Genomic DNA, 19,117 nt, shown 5'->3' with positions numbered 1-19,117 from the left:
TGGGACCGGGAGAAGGGATTGGGTGAGTCGGGGGTGTCAGAGTCCTATGTGTCTGTTGTCCTCACTCCGGCAAAGGGATTGGGTGGGCCACGATCGGGCAGGGGCTAGATTTGATTCTTCAGGTATGTATTTTGACAACATTGATCAAATTTTTCCTAATACAATAACAAAATTTCCTAATAGTAGTCACGATTTTTCATTGAAACTTGTAGATAATGATTGTCCTTGTCTATATATCTTAAATTTTTCATATGACGATGTTTCGTAGCAAGGCATTTCATGTCATATTATGGAGTAGTTTGAATATGAACTTCATCTACTCAGTGCATATGTGGAATTATTGACCGATATTAGCTATAGCTTGATACGCTCCAACTGGAAAAAAATGTGTGTATCTATGCAAAATAAAATGTGAAAGATACTTGGATATAAAACTATTAGGTAGTTTGTGAAGCACAAAATAAAATTTCTGTCTTCACCGTTGTCTTGGCCCTCCCTATGTCTGAATCCTGGCTCCGCCCCTGGGCAAAGCTCCCCACTTTGTCTCGAATTTACACAAGAAAGTGCGTCTGCACCATCGTGCCGATGATACACAGGGCCGGTCCTGGGATTTTAGGGGCCCGGGGCGAGAATAGAGCTCGGGGCCCCTTAGAGCATGCTCTCGGAACTGATTTTCCAGCCGTCTTTCCTGCTTCCTATTCGATCCCAAGGGTCAATCCTGCATCTAACACCCGACGAATTTGCTTAGGAGGCTGAATTGGAAGTACTATCACATCCAGTGCATTTTGAGAGAAAAATAAACTAACCAGAATCATGGACTAGTTTCTTTTCCCTGACTAGTGCTAGCATCTGTGTGTTCATAGAACATTACAAAGACCAGATGCAACCCAATTAATTTTTTTGATGGGGAATTCAATCAGTTAAATGAGAAAGCATATATAGGTTGCAATTAGCACCAGACGTGGTGACTCTTAGAAAGATGGCACGTAATTCAATCAGTTAAGTAACCACGACCAATCAATCAATTATCAATGAAGATCGAATATTAATTATCATTTGTAACTTTTTATTAATTAGGAAAAGCAAAATAGTTAGGGCACAATACCTTATCTAGAATCAGTTTTTCATCTCCTTGATGGCTGATGGGAAACGCTGGCTAGAGTAGCAGCGCAGCATGGCGCATGCTCGGTGGTGGTTCCTCGTCCGCCGTCGTCCACTGATTCCGGCGGTCGAGAGGCCAAGAGGCGAAAATCCATCCTGCGACAGCCGCCGACCGTGCCTTCCGTGCCTTGCGTGCGAGAAGTCGTAAACTGACTCGCCTCTCCAAGATCGCTGACTCAGATCCATGAACCACGCTTGTGCGTGATTAGTGGCCAACAACGTAGTAACTTGGGCCAATTTAGCAGCACGTTTCTTCAGCCCATGCAGGATTTCAACTTAGCAGCAGGCCTACATACGTCCCTGGGTGGGGGCCCCTCCACTCCGGGGGCCCGGGGCGGCCGCCCCCCTGCCCCCCATCAGGCCCGGGCCTGATGATACAGTCCCATGTTGAATGACTTCAGCGGTCTGGACAGTACGGTCCGGTTTGATGTGAACGGTTTTAGGGTCCGCGTTGGAGATGTCCTTATCACGCAAAGCGATGCGCGTAGGACGAGTGGGGCCGAGCGATCACATACATACACAAGTCTTATCAAGGGCCAGATACACGCGTCTGTCTCTCTGTCTGAAGTTTTTGTATGGCACATAGGCTCCGTTGGGATGATCACCGATCCGGAGTTGTTTTCGAACACAGAACTCACGGGACAGCATCAAGGCATCCCACGTCACGATGGTATCCCGCACCGTCCATCTGTCGAGCAGCGGCACAGGAGTTGTTTTCGGAGCAGAGGTAGCTCGCAGGTCACGAGCGAGCCTTTCCCTCTCCCTCTCACCGCAACCGTGCACCGACGCGTCACGAGCGAGCGAGCAGGTCCCACGCACGAGGGGGGACATGTCGGGTTACGCCGAGAAGCAACAGATCGGACGAGATCTAGCAGGAACAGGACGCGGTCAAGCGAGCAATGATGCCCCCGCTGCTGATTGCTGAATTTCTTAAACGTACAGCATGCATCAGTGTGTTAACTGATTGGAGCAAGCAAACCCGTGGGCGCCCTAAACCGATTGATTAGATGGAACGATTGATCGAGAGAGGCCAAGAGAGTCGGCATTAACTAATCTGAAACTGTGGTGTCATATGGAACACGATGTACATCAGTACATGACAGTTGAGTTGACAGATACAGTACTAGGAAGAGGAGAGGAGAGACCCGGCCGAGCAAAACATCACTTGATCTTTCCTTAGTTTATGCATGCATGGTGTGAAGCACAGTAACAGTAGTAATGGCTATAGCTACGGACAGAGCGGCACCAGCAGCAGCAGGCCAGGCCAGCTGGTGCCGGTGGCGGTGAGCTTGGTTCACCCTCTTCCGGGGCCCTTCGGAGGGTCATGGCGGTTGTTGGGGCCGGACCCGGGGTAGTCGTTCACCTCCACGTCCATCCTCGCCGCCGCCCGGCCCCGCAGCTTCCCGGTCGCCGCCGTCGTCATCTCCTGCAGAGAAGAAAGCTTCAGAGACGGCGGGTGCTGCTGGTTCCTCAGGCGCATGCTCCCTGCAAGATCACCACACGAATGATCAGCGACGGCAACCGGGGCAAAAGCAGCTGGATCTATGACACATGTATCATGGATCAAGAACGGAAGAATCAGGAACCGAGTGTCGGAGCAGAAAGGGGTGAAACTCACTTGACGTGGGCGCCGCGGACGCCGGGTGCAGGGGAAGGACCAGGAGGAGGAGGACGACGACGAAGCAGAGGAAGGCGAGGAGAGGGCTCGGCCTGCTGGAGCGGCAGGAGGACTCCATTGCTATTGCTAGAAACGAAAACAACTGTCACTGCTCACGGGTGGTGGTGGTGGTAGGCAATGGTGTGTGGGGTGGTGAGGTGTTGCCTGCTAGTGCTTGGGGTTTTATAGTTGGACCAGGGCTAGCGGGATAGCCGATGGCTGGCCTTCTCTTCTTGTCCCACTACAAAAGGTCAACTTCGCATTGCTTGCTGGGTTTAGAAGGCGGGGGATGCTCTGCGAGGTCGTCCCCTGTGCATCTCCTTGTGGCACTACTAGTAGTACTATTAAAATTTTGCTGTGTCTGGACTTAGAGCATGATTGGTTCGATGCCAAAAGTTGGCAATGCCAATATTTGGCAAATACCAAATGTTGGCTAGTGATTGGTTGACTACCAACTTTTCTTCTCAACCTCACAAAAAGTTGCCAACATTAGGCAACTTTTGATTTTGCCAAATGTTGGCTTGCCAAATATTGGCAATGTCAAATGTTGGCATCAAACCAATTATGCTCTTACTCCGTTCCAAATATAGACCCAATGTAAAGCATATAATTGTTTTCAAAAAATATAAACCACATAATTAAGAATTGATTAGCACTTGAATATTTTTTGCCAAACATTATCTGTAGTGAAATTCATATGGAATTATCATGCCCCAAACATAGACCCTCCTTACCATTCTCGGTCAACGGCAATGATGTACATGATTAGTTGAACTAGAAGAACGCCCGTGCGTTGCAATGGGACCATATTAACTTTAAGAGTTCAATATTAATTATGTTAATAATATATTTAATATTCTCATACATATCAAGTGACATTGGCGATCTTTTTTGTCAATTTAGCAACGGGCTCAGTTGCAACGGGCTCTTTATACATATCAGACAACTCGCTACTACTTAAACTACAACTATGGCTACCAATATTTTTTTGTCAATTTAGCTCAGCAATAGTGCCTGGCTTAATAGACTGCTTTGCATTCACCCCCTCAGAAGACAGAGAGAACCAACTCAACATGTCAGAAGATTAACAGAAATTTTATTTGTATGGCATGAACATATAGGAGGAGCACCAACACATAGATCAGCAGAGAGCAGAGCACAGCATGAACACACTCGGGCCATCTATATCATACACACACAGCAACGCACACACGCATCACGCTGGCATACACATACAGAAAAGCAGGCACACACGCATCATGCGCATTGGCCGGTGCGATGCACGCAGAGCAAGTATGTACGCACGGAGGGCAAGCTAGCAAGCACGCACGCGTCCAACCCCGCCGCTGCATGCGCTGGCAGAAGGTGAGGCAGCAAGGGAGACTGCACATTGAAGCTGTCCATGCAAGGCTGGAGGTGTTGGGACGGCGATGGCGGTGTCGGGACGGCGCTTGATTCGTTCCCGGTGGCGTGGAGCTTGGGGCGGCAACGCGGCGATAGCTAGTGCTCGGGGATGGGGGTTTGGGACGGGGGCAGTCGACCCGATGGCTGGCGAAGTTAACGGGCTCGGGTGGCTGGAAATTCGGCGGGTGGCGGCGGCACAGCGCGAGGATGGGACAGGCGGAAAACCTAGCGGGCGTTCAACTACCAATACACACGCCTTTTTTTAGGGGAATTGCTTGTGAAAATAACGTGCGACGACGACTTAGCGAGCGGATCCCCTTAGAAAAGACATAGCGAGCAGATTCCCTTAAAACTGGTAGGAATGAATACGATTGATGACGTTGATAAATAGTGGTGAATGTTGGCCTAATTTACTATCATCATGCATGGAAACGAATTATCAAGAAAAAGAATACTTCCTATTACTACACTCATAGAAAGCTTCCTAATCTCTGCTACCAAACAGTTTCTGCCCAAACAAGGAAGGAAAGTTATGGACGTGATTCGGAAGGAAACAAACGTTATGAAGATTAATTAATTTAGATTTGATCTTTAGAGATTGATTGTGATTGATTCTTTTACATAAAGACATTACTAAATAATTTGCGTCAGTATGGAAAGTTCTGATCCGTTCAATTTTTTTCGTTGTGTGAGAGGGTGAAGTGAAAATAAACCGATGAAATGGGGAAGGCGACAAAAAAAATCTACGACGGTTAACCTACAAAAAAACCCAGACGAAAGTGGTGGGACGAAAAAAAACCTGGAAGCGAGACTATCAACTGCTCCACTAGGAGTAGAGATTGATTAGCATTCGAATTTGGTCCATCAATTTTAATTTCATGCTCCGTGATTGCCCAAGGACATGCTTTGTCTAGGCGTCTTTTATTAACCAAATAACAAAACTAATACACAAAGTTTCCCAGATACACTCCAGAGCAGAACAGAAAATATAGAGGTTTCGTTCCCGGACCAGTTTGCGAAGGACAAAAAACCTCATATCTTAGAAGAAAAATAGGTTTCACATACACATGCTTCATCTCACAGCCAAGGTGTATGCATTCTTTTCTGTCTTTCTTGAAAAGGATCAGGAGTGATTTCGTCGTTCCAAAGACATGGCATGGGGCAAAATTGCTTCAAGATATGAAACAACTTACTGTGCAAGCAGTGGCGGACCCAGGAATTGAAGTTAGCTGGGGCGAACATTTAATGTCAAATTTTTTTGAATACAAATGTTACTCTATTCAACCAAAACTCATAGCATTCAACAACAAAAGAATAAAAAAGCTCTTAGAAACTAGTAAACTGCTAACATGTACTATTATCGCTTGAAATGCTCACTTAGGGCATCTCCAACACTGATCCACAAATTCCTCGGGTATATGTCCGTTTTTGTGTTCGGACGTGATCCGCGGATATGATATGGAAGGAAGCCATCTAACGCTAATTACAAAGTATCCGGCTGGAAGGAGAAAAGGTAGATGGGGATCATACATGTGGTGAGATAGAGCAGTGCTACGCAGCCGACCTTTTTCCGCCTGATGCGTGCACGACAGTAACTAATCACTGTTAGATGAAATCCATCCATAAATAAGGAACGTGAGATCCTAGCATCGTCCACGTGACGTCCATAAAACATCATGTGTGAAGCTATTCCGGATGGGATACTGTAGTGTGTCCGATTGAGAGGAGACAGAGAAGAGGTGACCATGCATGTGCGGAGGGAGAGCGAAGACAGTAGGACCACGCGAAGGCTTTTGGTTGATCAAAAGATGTCCGGAGGTATAGCTCCTGATGTTTGTCTCCACTTTGTCGAAAAATGGACGCCCGAAACACTTCACGGACCGATGCAGGACCGCGTTGGATTGTAAAAGTGAACAAGAGTGTCCAATCAGACATATACCCGAGTTTTGCAGGTCTCCCTTGAATATGCCCTTAAGCCACAATATGATCCCATAATTCTAATTTTCAAACAAGACCTACAAAATTATGAATGTGATGAGAGTTGTATATATTCATAGATCGTGAGGGGAACGCTCAACGCGGTTTGTGGATGGATTGGGGATTTTTTTTTTATGTTTTTTTTAAGGAAAGGAAAGGAGAGATCGATTGGGCCTGTAGTAGGCCAGTCCAGTCTACCAGACCAGCCCAAGTCTGTTTCTCCCTCACGTCATACAGACGTACCCCTTCGATCGCTAAAAACGAAACAGAAAAGAGCGCCACTGCTTTTTAAATTCTGAAACAGAGAATAGAGCTGCCGCATCCCGCAGATCGGCAGATGTGTAGGTGGGGGGCTATTCTCCGCCACCGGCGACCCGGGGCGGCCGCCCCAGCTCGCCCCAATGGTGGGTCCGCTACTGTGTACAAGTCGCGAACCAACCTGTGGTTGGATGATTAGAGGACAGCGATATCCGCAGCCCATCAGGGTTTAAGTTTTAGTGCTCGCATTATTTTTGAATTTATTTCAGTAGGAGGAGATGTTCCTGTCGACGACGAGGCGCCTACGATGGCTTTGTAAATCTTAAGATGATATGTCGACTCGGTCTCTCGGAGGTGCTTATAGGGGTACTATGTATGTGTATGCGTTTATAGGAATGAGTATGACCGTGGACTAGCGTTACCAAGCTGTTTGACGTGACGGAATGGCACTTGAGCCAACGCTGATGAACTCACGCTACACCTTTTGCAGTCACTCCAAAAGTTACTCCTCCTGGTAGCGTGTCGTGCGAGCTGTGAACGCAACATTGCGGCATGCTTTTCATCCGGATGCATAAAATCCCGGGGCGATTCGGACCACCATGAGTCACGAGTAGTCGTGAACAGTGGGTCTCGACTGTTCACGGCCGGAAGCGAGCACTGTTGGGTGGGCACGCACCGAGGGCAACAGTGGGTGGCCTCTTGCGACTTGCGACGATGACATGGTAATCAGGCTATGCCGTAGCCGTAGGTCGCCCGCCGGCCTACGGTGCTACTACAGTATAACCAGCCGGACTGCACTGAAACGACTCTCCTGCGTTTTTTTTACATCTAGCATCTACGGTCGGACTTAGCAAATCCGGCCTCTTAAACACTGTTTTTCCAACGCTTTTTATCTTCTCTGTGGCCCAGTTTTGCACGGTCGCTTCCTAGTTTAGACATTGACAATGGAGCCTCCAGCTTCATCCAAACCTCTCCTTCACAGCAACACAAGAGCTGGAAGCCGTTGATGAAATCTTGAGTAATGTGCAGCCCCAAGTTGATACAGCTGACACCAGAATGCCTCTGCTCGTTGACAGGAGCTTGAGCACTGCTTATTTTTACAAACTGCTCACCTTTCGAGGTAAAACATATACGCCAGCCCGCCTCATTTGGGACAGAATCATACCACACAAGCACCGTATATTCCTGTGGATTGCACTTCGGGACAGACACAACACCAGAGATAATATGTTAAGGAAGCATTGGGACAAATTTGTGTCGCATAATGGCTATGACCTTTGCCCAGCTGCGGAGACAATGAGCCATATACTACTGAGATGCAAACTTGCACAAGCGCTATGGTTCAACTTAGGCTTGCAGGAGATGGCCACATCTTCTACAGAACCTGAATTTTTCCTATGCTCAGACCAACCGAGGACACGGCATGGCAAGCTGTGGCATATCCTCGGCGTGTGCGGTCACACTTTAGAATGCCAGGAATGCTCGCGTGTTTGAGGGATCCTTTTGGCAGGAGCGCCGGGTATACACTGGAGTCACTGAGCTGATCAAAGTATGGAGCCTGCATGCCTCACAACATACTAGGTAGAACTTGTTGAACTGGGCAGCTGCTTTTAATCCCAGTTAAAATATGCGCGTTCTCTCCCTTTCTTCTATCATGAATTCTGTATCACAATAGGTTTGATGATGGCCTGCTGCACTCCTTTGTGCGCTGTTAACATCACCTTCATGTAAATGACTCTGTTCATCCGGGTTTTTTCGCCCATTTTGAGTGCATAAGGTAGAAAATGCTCTACCTTTTAATTCAAAAAAAAACACGGACGCGTCCGCAGATAGTGACTGATCATGTCTTCAATTAACCACTCTATATCTGAGTCTCTCATATTTCAACCCCTAAATCCATACATAGCATGCAAAAAAAAATCCTACGTACTACATACTACATACTACGTTGTCGGAGATATCCACGACGACAATGCCGGGCGCCGGCTCGACGGGCGGGTAGGGGTGCCTCGGCTCATCCTCCTCCTGCTTGACCTCATCCATGTAGGCGAGCATCTCCTCCTCCTCTGCGGCCTCCATCTCCTGTCGGCGACGGTGTATGGCCTTCGCAGCTAACTCCGAGCGGAGAGAATCGAGGATGGGTTGCTGCTTCGCCTGTAGATCCGCACCACCAGCGTCCCCCACATCCTCCTCCAGCTCACCCCCCTCCTCGTCGTTCTCCTCCACCACCTCCTCCAACTCCTCCGGATCCACTGCATCCGGGGGTAGCCCCGCGGCTATCCGGGCTCCGCGCTTGGATCTACTCAAGGAGTTTGAGCCGGCGCTCCGGCATTAGAAATGGATGGTTCCTCACCCGGCGGCGTGGGGGCATGGCTACTAGGCGGACGGGGGAGTGGAAAGTGACGCCGGCGGACAAGCGAAGGAAAATATGGATGATAGGATTTCGGTGCCGCCGATTAAATAGTCGGGCTAGGCACTACGTGGCCCGCCGGAGCAGCGCCCCACGGCGACATCGGTCCAATGGAGGAAGCGAGCTTCGGACCGCCGTGTTTTCGAGCGTTTCCGTCGTGGGACCCCGCCGTAAGTCAGACGTGTCGGATGCGCCCGGGCGCCCCCATATCCGCCCCATATTTGGGCTGGATATGAGGGGTGCCAGTCGGCCTGGGCATTTGAGGCACCCGTCTGGGTCAATTTTCTTGACCGGTCAGTGAACGGGCAGGCCGCCGGGCGTTTGAGGCCGGTTTGGGGCGCCCGGCTATAGATGCTCTAAGGGCATCTCCAAGACGGACCCGTAAACCGCCCGCATCTGCGTTTTCTTTTTCAAAGCTCAAGTATAAGGGCATCTCCAAGGCAAACCTATAAACCGCCCGCATCTGTCTACACCGTGCTGTCCGGACCGCGGAAGCCATCCAATGCTGGTATGTATCGGTCCGCGGAGTTGTTCGAACGCTTTTTCTTCCACAAACATGAGACAAATGTGGGGAGGTTTGCGACAGTCCAGACACCAGACATGTAGTACTCCGGCACCCTCGTCCCATCCAGAATCCTTCGCGGACCCACGCCTCCATCCTCCCCATTTTCTCTTCTTCCTACTTTCTCTCTTGCCTTTGCCGCCGCTCCACCATCATGACTGCCACGCCACACCCTTGCCGGAACTCTACGTCTCCGTCACCTCCAGCGCTCTAGCAGTTCTCCACCCCGCTTCTCCTCCGTTGTCTTTCAACCCCTGTCCTCCGACCCCCCCTCCCTCCACCAGGTACCATCCACTACTGCTATACTCACCATGCCCGACAACTGTTCGATGAACCACCGGAGCTTAAAACGGTTTTCCCTTCTTCTTTCTAGCAATGGTCTCCGATTTGGAGTACATATACGAGCACTATGTTGAGTCATCCGACGGCTTGTCGGACGAGGAGGAGTACTCCGATGAGACGGTGATGATGCAGGCAGTCCTTGAAGAGGCGGAGCGTGTAGAGGAACATGTTCGCACTTTCAAGGGCTCAATCAAGGGTCATTGAGTGCTCAACCGCAATAGGGCGCGCGGCCATTTGACACTGATGGCCAACTACTTTGCCCCGGGTGCACTCTTCGCTAACCATTTTCGCCGGTGTTTTTAGATGCACAAGACTATCTTCGACCGTTTGTACTAGGGTGTGCGGTCCTATGACTACTACTTCATCCTGAAGAAGGACAACATGAGAACGATTGTGTTATCTGGTTACCAGAAGTGCACGACCGCACTCCGAATGATTGCATGGCACAACCGCTGATTCATGGGACGAGTACCTATGGATGTCTGAGAGCACATGCGGAGATGCCATGGTCAGGTTTGCAACGGTCGTGATCGAGGTGTTCGGACTTCTGTACCTGAGAGAACCAACTGTGGCAGACACCTAGAGGCTCTTGGCAACCTCAGAAGTGAGAGGGTGGCCAGGTTTGTTTGGATCTCTCGATTGCATGAATTGGAAATGGAAGAATTGTCCGGAGGCTTTGCAAGGGCAATATTAGCTCATGTTAAGAGCATCTCCAATAGATGGTCCAAAATTTGGCGGTCCAAAATCGAAGATGTAAAATTTGGACCGCCAAAAAGTGCGTTTTGGAGCTTCGGAAAAAGCTCAACTCCAACAGATGGTTCAAATTGATGGTCCAAATTGGTGGCGGACGGAGCCGGGCCGGGCAGGGCGGAGCTAAGGGGCGGTGGTGGACTGAGCCGGGCGGGCGGTGGCGGACGGAGCCGGGGTGGGGCAGAGCTGCGGGACGGCGGCGGCGTGCGGGGCGGTGGCGGACGAAGCCAGGGCGGGTCGGAGCTACGGCGGGCGGGCCGGGGCCGGGCGGAGTTGCGGCGGACGGGGTGAGGCGGACGGGGCGGGGCGGACGGGGCGGCGGCGTGCGCTGCAGTCGCGACCGGATCCGTGATGTCTACTACACAACCTTCTTCTTATAGACATTGTTAGGCCTGCAAGTGCACAGATTTGTAGGACAGTAGCAAATTTCCCTCAAGTAGATGACCTAAGGTTTATCAATCCGTAGGAGGCGTAGGATGAAGATGGTCTCTCTCAAGCAACCCTGCAACCAAATAACAAAGAGTCTTGTGTCCCCAACACACCCAATACAACGATAAATTGTATAGGTGCACTAGTTCGGTGAAGAGATGGTGATACAAGTGCAAAATAGATAGTAGATAAAGGTATTTGTAATCTGAAATTATAAAAACAGCAAGGTAGCAAGCAATAAAAGTGAGCGTAAACGGTATTGCAATGATAGGAAACAAGGCCTAGGGTTCATACTTTCACTAATGCAAGTTCTCTCAACAATAATAACATAGATAGATCATATAACAAGCCCTCAACATGCAACAAAGAGTCACTCCAAAGCCACTAATAGCGGAGAACAAACGTAGAGATTATGGTAGGGTACAAAATCACCTCAAAGTTATTCTTTCGGATCGATCTATAAAAGAGTCCGTACTAGAATAACACCTTAAGACACAAATCAACCAAAACCCTAATGTCACCTAGATACTCCATTGTCACCTTAAGTATCCGTGGGCATGATTATACGATATGCGTCACACAATCTCAGATTCATCCAACCAACATAAAAGTACTTCAAAGAGTGCCCCAAAGCTACTACCGGAGAGTCAAGAACGTGTGCCAACCCCTATGCATAGGTTCCCAATGTCACGAAACCCGCAAGTTGATCACCAAGACATACATCAAGTGTTCTCATGAAAGACTCAATCCGATAAGATAACTTCTGCTGCCTCTTGAGCATTGCGTTGGATTTCCCCGAACAGGAGAGGATGATGCAACAAAGTAGCGTAAGTATTTCCCTCAGTTTTTGAGAACCAAGGTATCAATCCAGTAGGAGACCACGCACATGTCCCTCGTACCTACACAAAACGATAGCTACTCGCAACCAACGCGGTTAGGGGTTATCAATCCCTTCATGGTCACTTACGAGAGTGAGATCTGATAGAGATGATAAATAATATTTTTGGTATTTTTATTAGATAGATGCAAAGTGAAAAGTAAAAGGCAAAGTAAAAATAAAGCAAGTAAATAAAGCGATAGAGATTGATATGATGAGAATAGACCCGGGGGCCATAGGTTTCACTAGTGGCTTCTCTCAAGAGCATAGATATTCTACGGTGGGTGAACAAATTACTGTTGAGCAATTGACAGAATTGAGCATAGTTATGAGCATATCTAGGTAATGATCGTGTATATAGGCATCACGTCCAAGACAAGTAGATCGAAACGATTCTGCATCTACTACTATTACTCCACTCATCGACCACTATCTAGCATGCAACTAGAGTATTAAGTTAAAACAGAGTAACGCCTTCAGCAAGATGACATGATGTAGAGGGATAAATTCATGCAATATGATAAAAAAAAACATCTTGTTATCCTCGATGGCAACAATACAATACGTGCCTTGCAACCCTTTCTATCACTGGGCAATGACACCGCAAGATTGAACCCAAAGCTAAGCACTTCTCCCATTGCAAGAACTACCAATCTAGTTGGCTAAACCAAAAAGGATAATTCGAAGAGACTTGCAAAGATAACTCAATCATACATAAAAGAATTCAGAGAAGATTCAAATATTTTCCATAGATAAGTTGGATCATAAACCCACAATTCATCGGTCTCAACAAACACACCACAAAAAGAAGATTACATCGAATAGATCTCCACGAGAGAGGGGGAGAACATTGTATTGAGATCCAAAAAGAGAGAAGAAGCCATCTAGCTACTAGCTATGGACCCAAAGGTCTGAAGTAAACTACTCACACTTCATCGGAGGGGCTATGGTGTTGATGTAGAATCCCTCCGTGGTGGATGCCCCCTCCGGCGGAGCTCCGAAACAGGCCCCAAGATGCGATCTCGTGGATACAGAAGGTTGCGGTGGTGGAATTAGGTTTTTGGCTCCTCCGCTGATTGTTTGGGGATACGTAGGTATATATAGGAGGAAGGAGTACGTCGGTGGAGCAGCAGGGGGCCCACGAGGTAGGGGCGCGCCCAGGGGGGCGCCCTCCACCCTCATGACCGCCTCTGGCACTTCTTGGAGTAGGGTCCAAGTCTCCTGGATCACGTTCGGTGAGAAAATCACGTTCCCGAAGGTTTCATTCCGTTTGGACTCCGTTTGATATTCCGTTTCTTCGAAACACTGAAATAGGCAAAAAAACAGCAATTTTCTGGGCTCGGCCTCCGGCTAATAGGTTAGTCCCAAAAATAATATAAAAGTGGAAAATAAAGCCCAATATAGTCTAAAACAGTATATAAAGTAGCATGGAGCAATCAAAAATTATAGATACGTTGGAGAAGTATCAGGCATCCCCAAGCTTAATTCCTGCTCGTCCTCGAGTAGGTAAATGATAAAAAAAGAATTGTTGATGCGAAGTGATACTTTGGCATAATTTCAATGTAAATCTTCTTAATTGTGATATGAATATTTAGATCTGAAAGATTCAAGACAAAAGTTCATATTGACACAAAAATAATAATACTTCAAGCATACTAATCAAAGCAATCATGTCTTCTCAAAATAGCATAGCAAAAGAAAGTTCATCCCTACAAAATCATATAGTTAGGCTATGCTTCATTTTCGCCACACAAATATGTTCCCAACTTCTATACCCCCGATGACAAGCCAAGCAATTGTTTCATACTCAAATAATCTCAAACTTTTTCAACCTTCACGCAATACATGAGCGCGAGCCATGGATATAGCACTATGGGTGGAATAGAATATGATGATGGGGATTGTGTGGACAAGACAAAAAAGAGAAAGTCTCACATTGACGAGGATAATCAACGGGCTATGGAGATTCCCATTGATTGATGTCAACATGAGGAGTAGGGATTGCCATGCAACGGATGCACTAGAGCTATGAATGCTCAACAAAAGAAAACTAGTGGGTGTGCATCCAACTCGCTTGCTCATGAAGACCTAGGGCATTTGAGGAAGCCCATCATAGGAATATACAAGCCAAGTTCTATAATGAAAAATTCCCACTAGTATGAAAAGGACAACTTTATGAGACTCACTACATGAAGAACAAGGTGCTACTTTGAAGCACAATATATGAGACTCACTACATGAGGAACAAGGTGCTACTTTGAAGCACAAGTGTGGAAAAAGAGCTAGTAGCATTGCCCCCTTTTTTTTCTTTTTTTTGGGCCTTTCTTTTTTTTCTTTTGGCCTTTCTTCTTTTTTTTTCTTTTTTTGGGCAATGCTCTAATAATGATGATCATCACACTTCTATTGATTACAACATAAGGATTACAACTCGAAACTTAGAACAAGATATGACTCTATATGAATGCCTTTGAAGGTGTACCGGGATGGTGCAATGAATCAAGAGTGACATGTATGAAAAATAATGCATGGTGGCTTTGCCACAAATACGATGTCAACTACATGATCATGCAATGGCAATATGACAAAAGTAATGTATGTCATGATGATGATGATGGAAGTTGCATGGCAATATATCTCGGAATGGCTATGGAAATTCCATGATAGGTAGGTATGGTGGCTGTTTTGAGGAAGATATAAGGAGGTTTGTGTGTGATAGAGCGTATTGTATCACAGGGTTTGGATGCACCGGCGAAGTTTGCACCAACTCTCAAGGTGAGAAAGGGCAATGCACGGTACCGAAGAGGCTAGCAAAGGCGGAAAGGTGAGAGTGCGTATAATCCATGGACTCAACATTAGTCAAAAGAACTCATATACTTATTGCAAAAATTTAGAATTCATCAAAAATCAAGTACTACGTGCATGCTCCTAGGGGGATAGATTGGTAGGAAAAGACCATCGCTCGTCCCCGACCGCCACTCATAAGGATGCACAAGCCAGGTACACTTCATGTTTCAAATTTGTTACACAACTTTAACCATACGTGCATGCTACGGGACTTGCAAACTTCAACACAAGCATTCTTTGAATTCATAATCACCCAACTAGCACGACTTTGATATTATCACCTCCATATCTCAAAACAATTATCAAGCATCAAACTTATCTTAGTATTCAATTCACTCAAAAGAAAGTTTCACATATCTTGAATACCAAGTATATTAACATTAAGCAAATTACCATGCTATTAATGACTCTCAAAATAATCTAAGTGAAGCATGAGAGATCAATAGTTTTTTAATACAAATCCACCACCGTGCTCTAAAAGATATAAGTGAAGCACTAGAGCAAAAATTATCACGCTCAAAAGATATAAGTGAAGTACTATGAGCAAAACTATCAAGCTCAAAAGATATAAGTGAAGCACATAGAGTATTCTAGCAAATTCCAATTGGTGTATGGCTCTCTCAAAAGGTGTGTACAGCAAGGATGATTGTGGTAAACTAACAAGCAAAGACGCAAATAATACAAGACGCTCCAAGGAAAACACATATCATGTGGTGAATAAAAATATAGCTCCAAGTAAATTACCGATGGAAGTGGACGAAAGCGGGGATGCCTTCCAGGGCATCCCCAAGCTTTGACTTTTTGGTGTCCTTGGATTATCTTGGGGGTGCCATGGGCATCCCTAATCTTAGGCTCTTGCCACTCCATGTTCCATAATCCATCAAAAAAAATCACCAAAAACTTGAAAACTTCACAACACAAAACTCAACAGAAATCTCGTGAGCTCCGTTAGAGAAAGAAAACAAAGAACTACTTAAGGTACTGTAATGAACTCATTCTTTATTTATATTGGTGTTAAACCTACTGTATTCCAATTTCCTTATGGTTTATAAACTAATTTATTAGCCATAGATGCATTGAAATAAGCAAACAACACACGGAAAACAGAATCTGTCAAAAACAGAATAGTCTATAGAAATCTGTAACTAACGCAAACTTCTGGAACTCTAAAAATTCTACCAACATAGGACGTACTGAAAAATTTGTTTATTGATCAGCAGCAAAAAGAATCAATGCAAAATCACGTTTCTGTGATTTATGGAATCTTTTCTCGTGAGTGCAAAGTTTTTGTTTTTCAGCAGAATCAGATCAACTATCATCGTAGGTTATCCTATAGGTTCTACTTGGCACAAACACTAATTAAAAGATAAAACCACATCCAAACAGAAGCTAGATGTATTATTTATTCCTAAACAGAAGCAAAAACAAAAAACACAAAATAAAATTGGGTTGCCTCCAAACAAGCGCTATCGTTTAACGCCCCTAGCTGGGCATAAAAGCAAGGATAGATCTAGGTATTGACATCTTTAATTTTCATTTTTTTTAGCGGAGTCATGCTCGAATCCGGGGGGTTCTTTCCGCTTCCCTTCATAGTCGGAAATTTTTAGATCTAAAGAATCCAACCGCTTATTACAAAGAGTAATCAACATATTCATGTGGTGAAGATTTCCGCTAACACTATTAAGAGGCTCAAGAGACTTTTGTAAAAAATTTGTTACTTTGCAAATCTTCTCAAACACTTGGGTTTCTTCCTGGGTAGGATGAGATCCTCCCTTTTGGGGTAGTGTTCCCACTATTCCCTCTATAATTTCATGCGCAATACTGGGATCGATCTCAATGAAATTTCCCTTGGCAATGCAATCCAAGAGTTGTCTATGCGTCATATTTAACCCAACATAAAAATTACAAAGAAGAATTCTAAAGTTCACCTCTAGGGTGCACTTACGATAAGATTCCATCATCCTATACCAAGCATCTTTTAAGTTTTCTCCTTGCCTTTGCTTGAGGTGAAGAACTTCAAACTCGGGAGACATAGGAGCGGATAAGGAATTAGACATAACGACAAGCAAGTAAACTAACACACGAGCAGACAAGCGGACGAGAAAAAGGCAAATGGGAAAGAGAGGAGAAGATTGGGAAAGAGAGGGCGAATAAAACAGCAAGGGTGAAGTGGGGGAGAGGAAAACGAGAGGCAAATGGCAAGTAATGTAATGCGAGAGATAGGGATTGCGATGGGTACTTGGTATGGTTGACTTGCTTGCGTGAGCCTCTCCGGCAATGGCGCCAGAAATTCTTCTTACTACCTCTTGAGCAATGCGTTGGATTTCCCCGAAGAGGAGAGGATGATGCAGCAAAGTAGCGTAAGTATTTCCCTCAGTTTTTTGAGAACCAAGGTATCAATCCAGTAGGAGACCACGCACAAGTCCCTCGTACCTACACAAAACGATAGCTACTCGCAACCAACGCGATTAGGGGTTGTCAATCCCTTCACAGTCACTTACGAGAGTGAGATCTGATAGAGATGATAAATAATATTTTTGGTATTTTTGATAGATAGATGCAAAGTGAAAAGTAAAAGGCAAAGTAAAAACAAAGCAAGTAAATAAAGCGATAGAGATTGATATGATGAGAATAGACCCGGGGGCCATAGGTTTCACTAGTGGCTTCTCTCAAGAGCATAGATATTCTACGGTAAGTGAACAAATTACTGTTGAGCAATTGACATAATTGAGCATAGTTATGAGCATATCTAGGTAATGATCATGTATATAGGCATCACGTCCGAGACAAGTAGATCAAAATGATTCTGCATCTACTACTATTACTCCACTCATCGACCGCTATCTAGCATGCAACTAGAGTATTAAGTTAAAAACAGAGTAACACCTTAAGCAAGATGACATGATGTAGAGGGATAAATTCATGCAATATGATAAAAAACCATCTTGTTATCCTCGATGGCAACAATACAATATGTGCCTTGCAACCCTTTCTGTCACTGGGTAAGGACACCGCAAGATTGAACCCAAAGCTAAGCACTTCTCCCATTGCAAGAACTACCAATCTAGTTGGCCAAACCAAAAAGGATAATTTGAAGAGACTTGCAAAGATAACTCAATCATACATAAAAGAATTCAGAGAAGATTCAAATATTTTCCATAGATAAGTTGGATCATAAACCCACAATTCATCGGTCTCAACAAACACACCACAAAAAGAAGATTACATTGAATAGATCTCCACGAGAGAGGGGGAGAACATTGTATTGAGATCCAAAAAGAGAGAAGAAGCCATCTAGCTACTAGCTATGGACCCGAAGGTCTGAAGTAAACTACTCACACTTCATCAGAGGGGCTATGGTGTTGATGTAGAAGCCCTCCATGGTGGATGCCCCCTCCGGCGGAGCTCCGGAACAGGCCCCAAGATGGGATCTCGTGGATACAGAAGGTTGCGGCGGTGGAATTAGGTTTTTGGCTCCTCCGCTGATTGTTTGGGGATATGTAGGTATATATAGGAGGAAGGAGTACATCGGTGGAGCAGCAGGGGGCCCACGAGGTAGGGGGCGCCCCCAGGGGGGGCGCCCTCCACCCTCGTGACCGCCTCTGGCACTTCTTGGAGTAGGGTCCAAGTCTCCTGGATCACGTTCGGTGAGAAAATCACGTTCCCGAAGGTTTCATTCCGTTTGGACTCCGTTTGATATTCCGTTTCTTCGAAACACTGAAATAGGCAAAAAACAGCAATTCTGGGCTCGGCCTCCGGTTAATAGGTTAGTCCCAAAAATAATATAAAAGTGGAAAATAAAGTCGAATATAGTCCAAAACAGTAGATAAAGTAGCATGGAGCAATAAAAAATTATAGACACGTTGGAGACGTATCAACTTCAAAGGGGAAACTCAATTCATCACAAGAGAGTAGAGGGGGAGAAACATCATAAGATCCAACTACAATAGCAAAGCTCGGGATACATCAAGATCGTGCCATAGAGGGAACATGAGAGAAAACACGAGAGAGAGAGATCAAACACATAGCTACTGGTACATACCCTCAGCCTCGAGGGTGAACTACTCCCTCCTCGTCATGGAGAGCGCCGGGATGATGAACATGGCCACCGGTGAGGCTTCCCCCCTCCGGCAGGGTGCCGGAACAGGGTCCCGATGGATTTTTCGTGGCTCTGGAGGCTTGCGGCGGCGGAACTCCCGATCTATCTTTTGTTCTGGAAGTTTTAGGGTACGTAGGTATATATGGGTGCAAGGGGTACGTCGGTGGACCTCCGGGGTGCTCACAAGGCAGGGGGCGCGCCCTAGGGGGGTGGGCGCGCGACATAAGCAAAATTCTTCTCATGAATAGTAGTGGGAGCAAACTCAACAAAATAATTATCATATGATTGAAAATTAAGATCAAGATGACAAGTTTCATGGTTATCATTATTCTTTAAAGCATACGTGT

General features: G+C 46.1%; 1 protein-coding gene across 1 annotated transcript; it reads right to left on the bottom strand.

The window, feature by feature from the left end:
• Positions 1-2,312: 2,312 nt before the first annotated feature.
• LOC123094487 (uncharacterized) lies at positions 2,313-2,986 on the bottom strand. Its single transcript, XM_044516481.1, has 2 exons — positions 2,780-2,986; positions 2,313-2,646 (listed from the first exon to the last, which is right to left on the bottom strand). Exons 1-2 carry the CDS (start codon positions 2,895-2,897, stop codon positions 2,456-2,458), a joined length of 309 nt encoding a protein of 102 aa, XP_044372416.1. The 5' UTR covers positions 2,898-2,986; the 3' UTR covers positions 2,313-2,455.
• Between the last annotated feature and the right edge of the window lie 16,131 nt (positions 2,987-19,117).

Source organism: Triticum aestivum, chromosome 1B (genome assembly GCF_018294505.1).
Source record: "Triticum aestivum cultivar Chinese Spring chromosome 1B, IWGSC CS RefSeq v2.1, whole genome shotgun sequence".
Lineage (NCBI taxonomy): Eukaryota > Viridiplantae > Streptophyta > Magnoliopsida > Poales > Poaceae > Triticum > Triticum aestivum.
The sequence above is the reverse complement of the archived record's forward strand: the minus strand, read 5'-3'. Positions and strand labels throughout refer to the sequence as shown.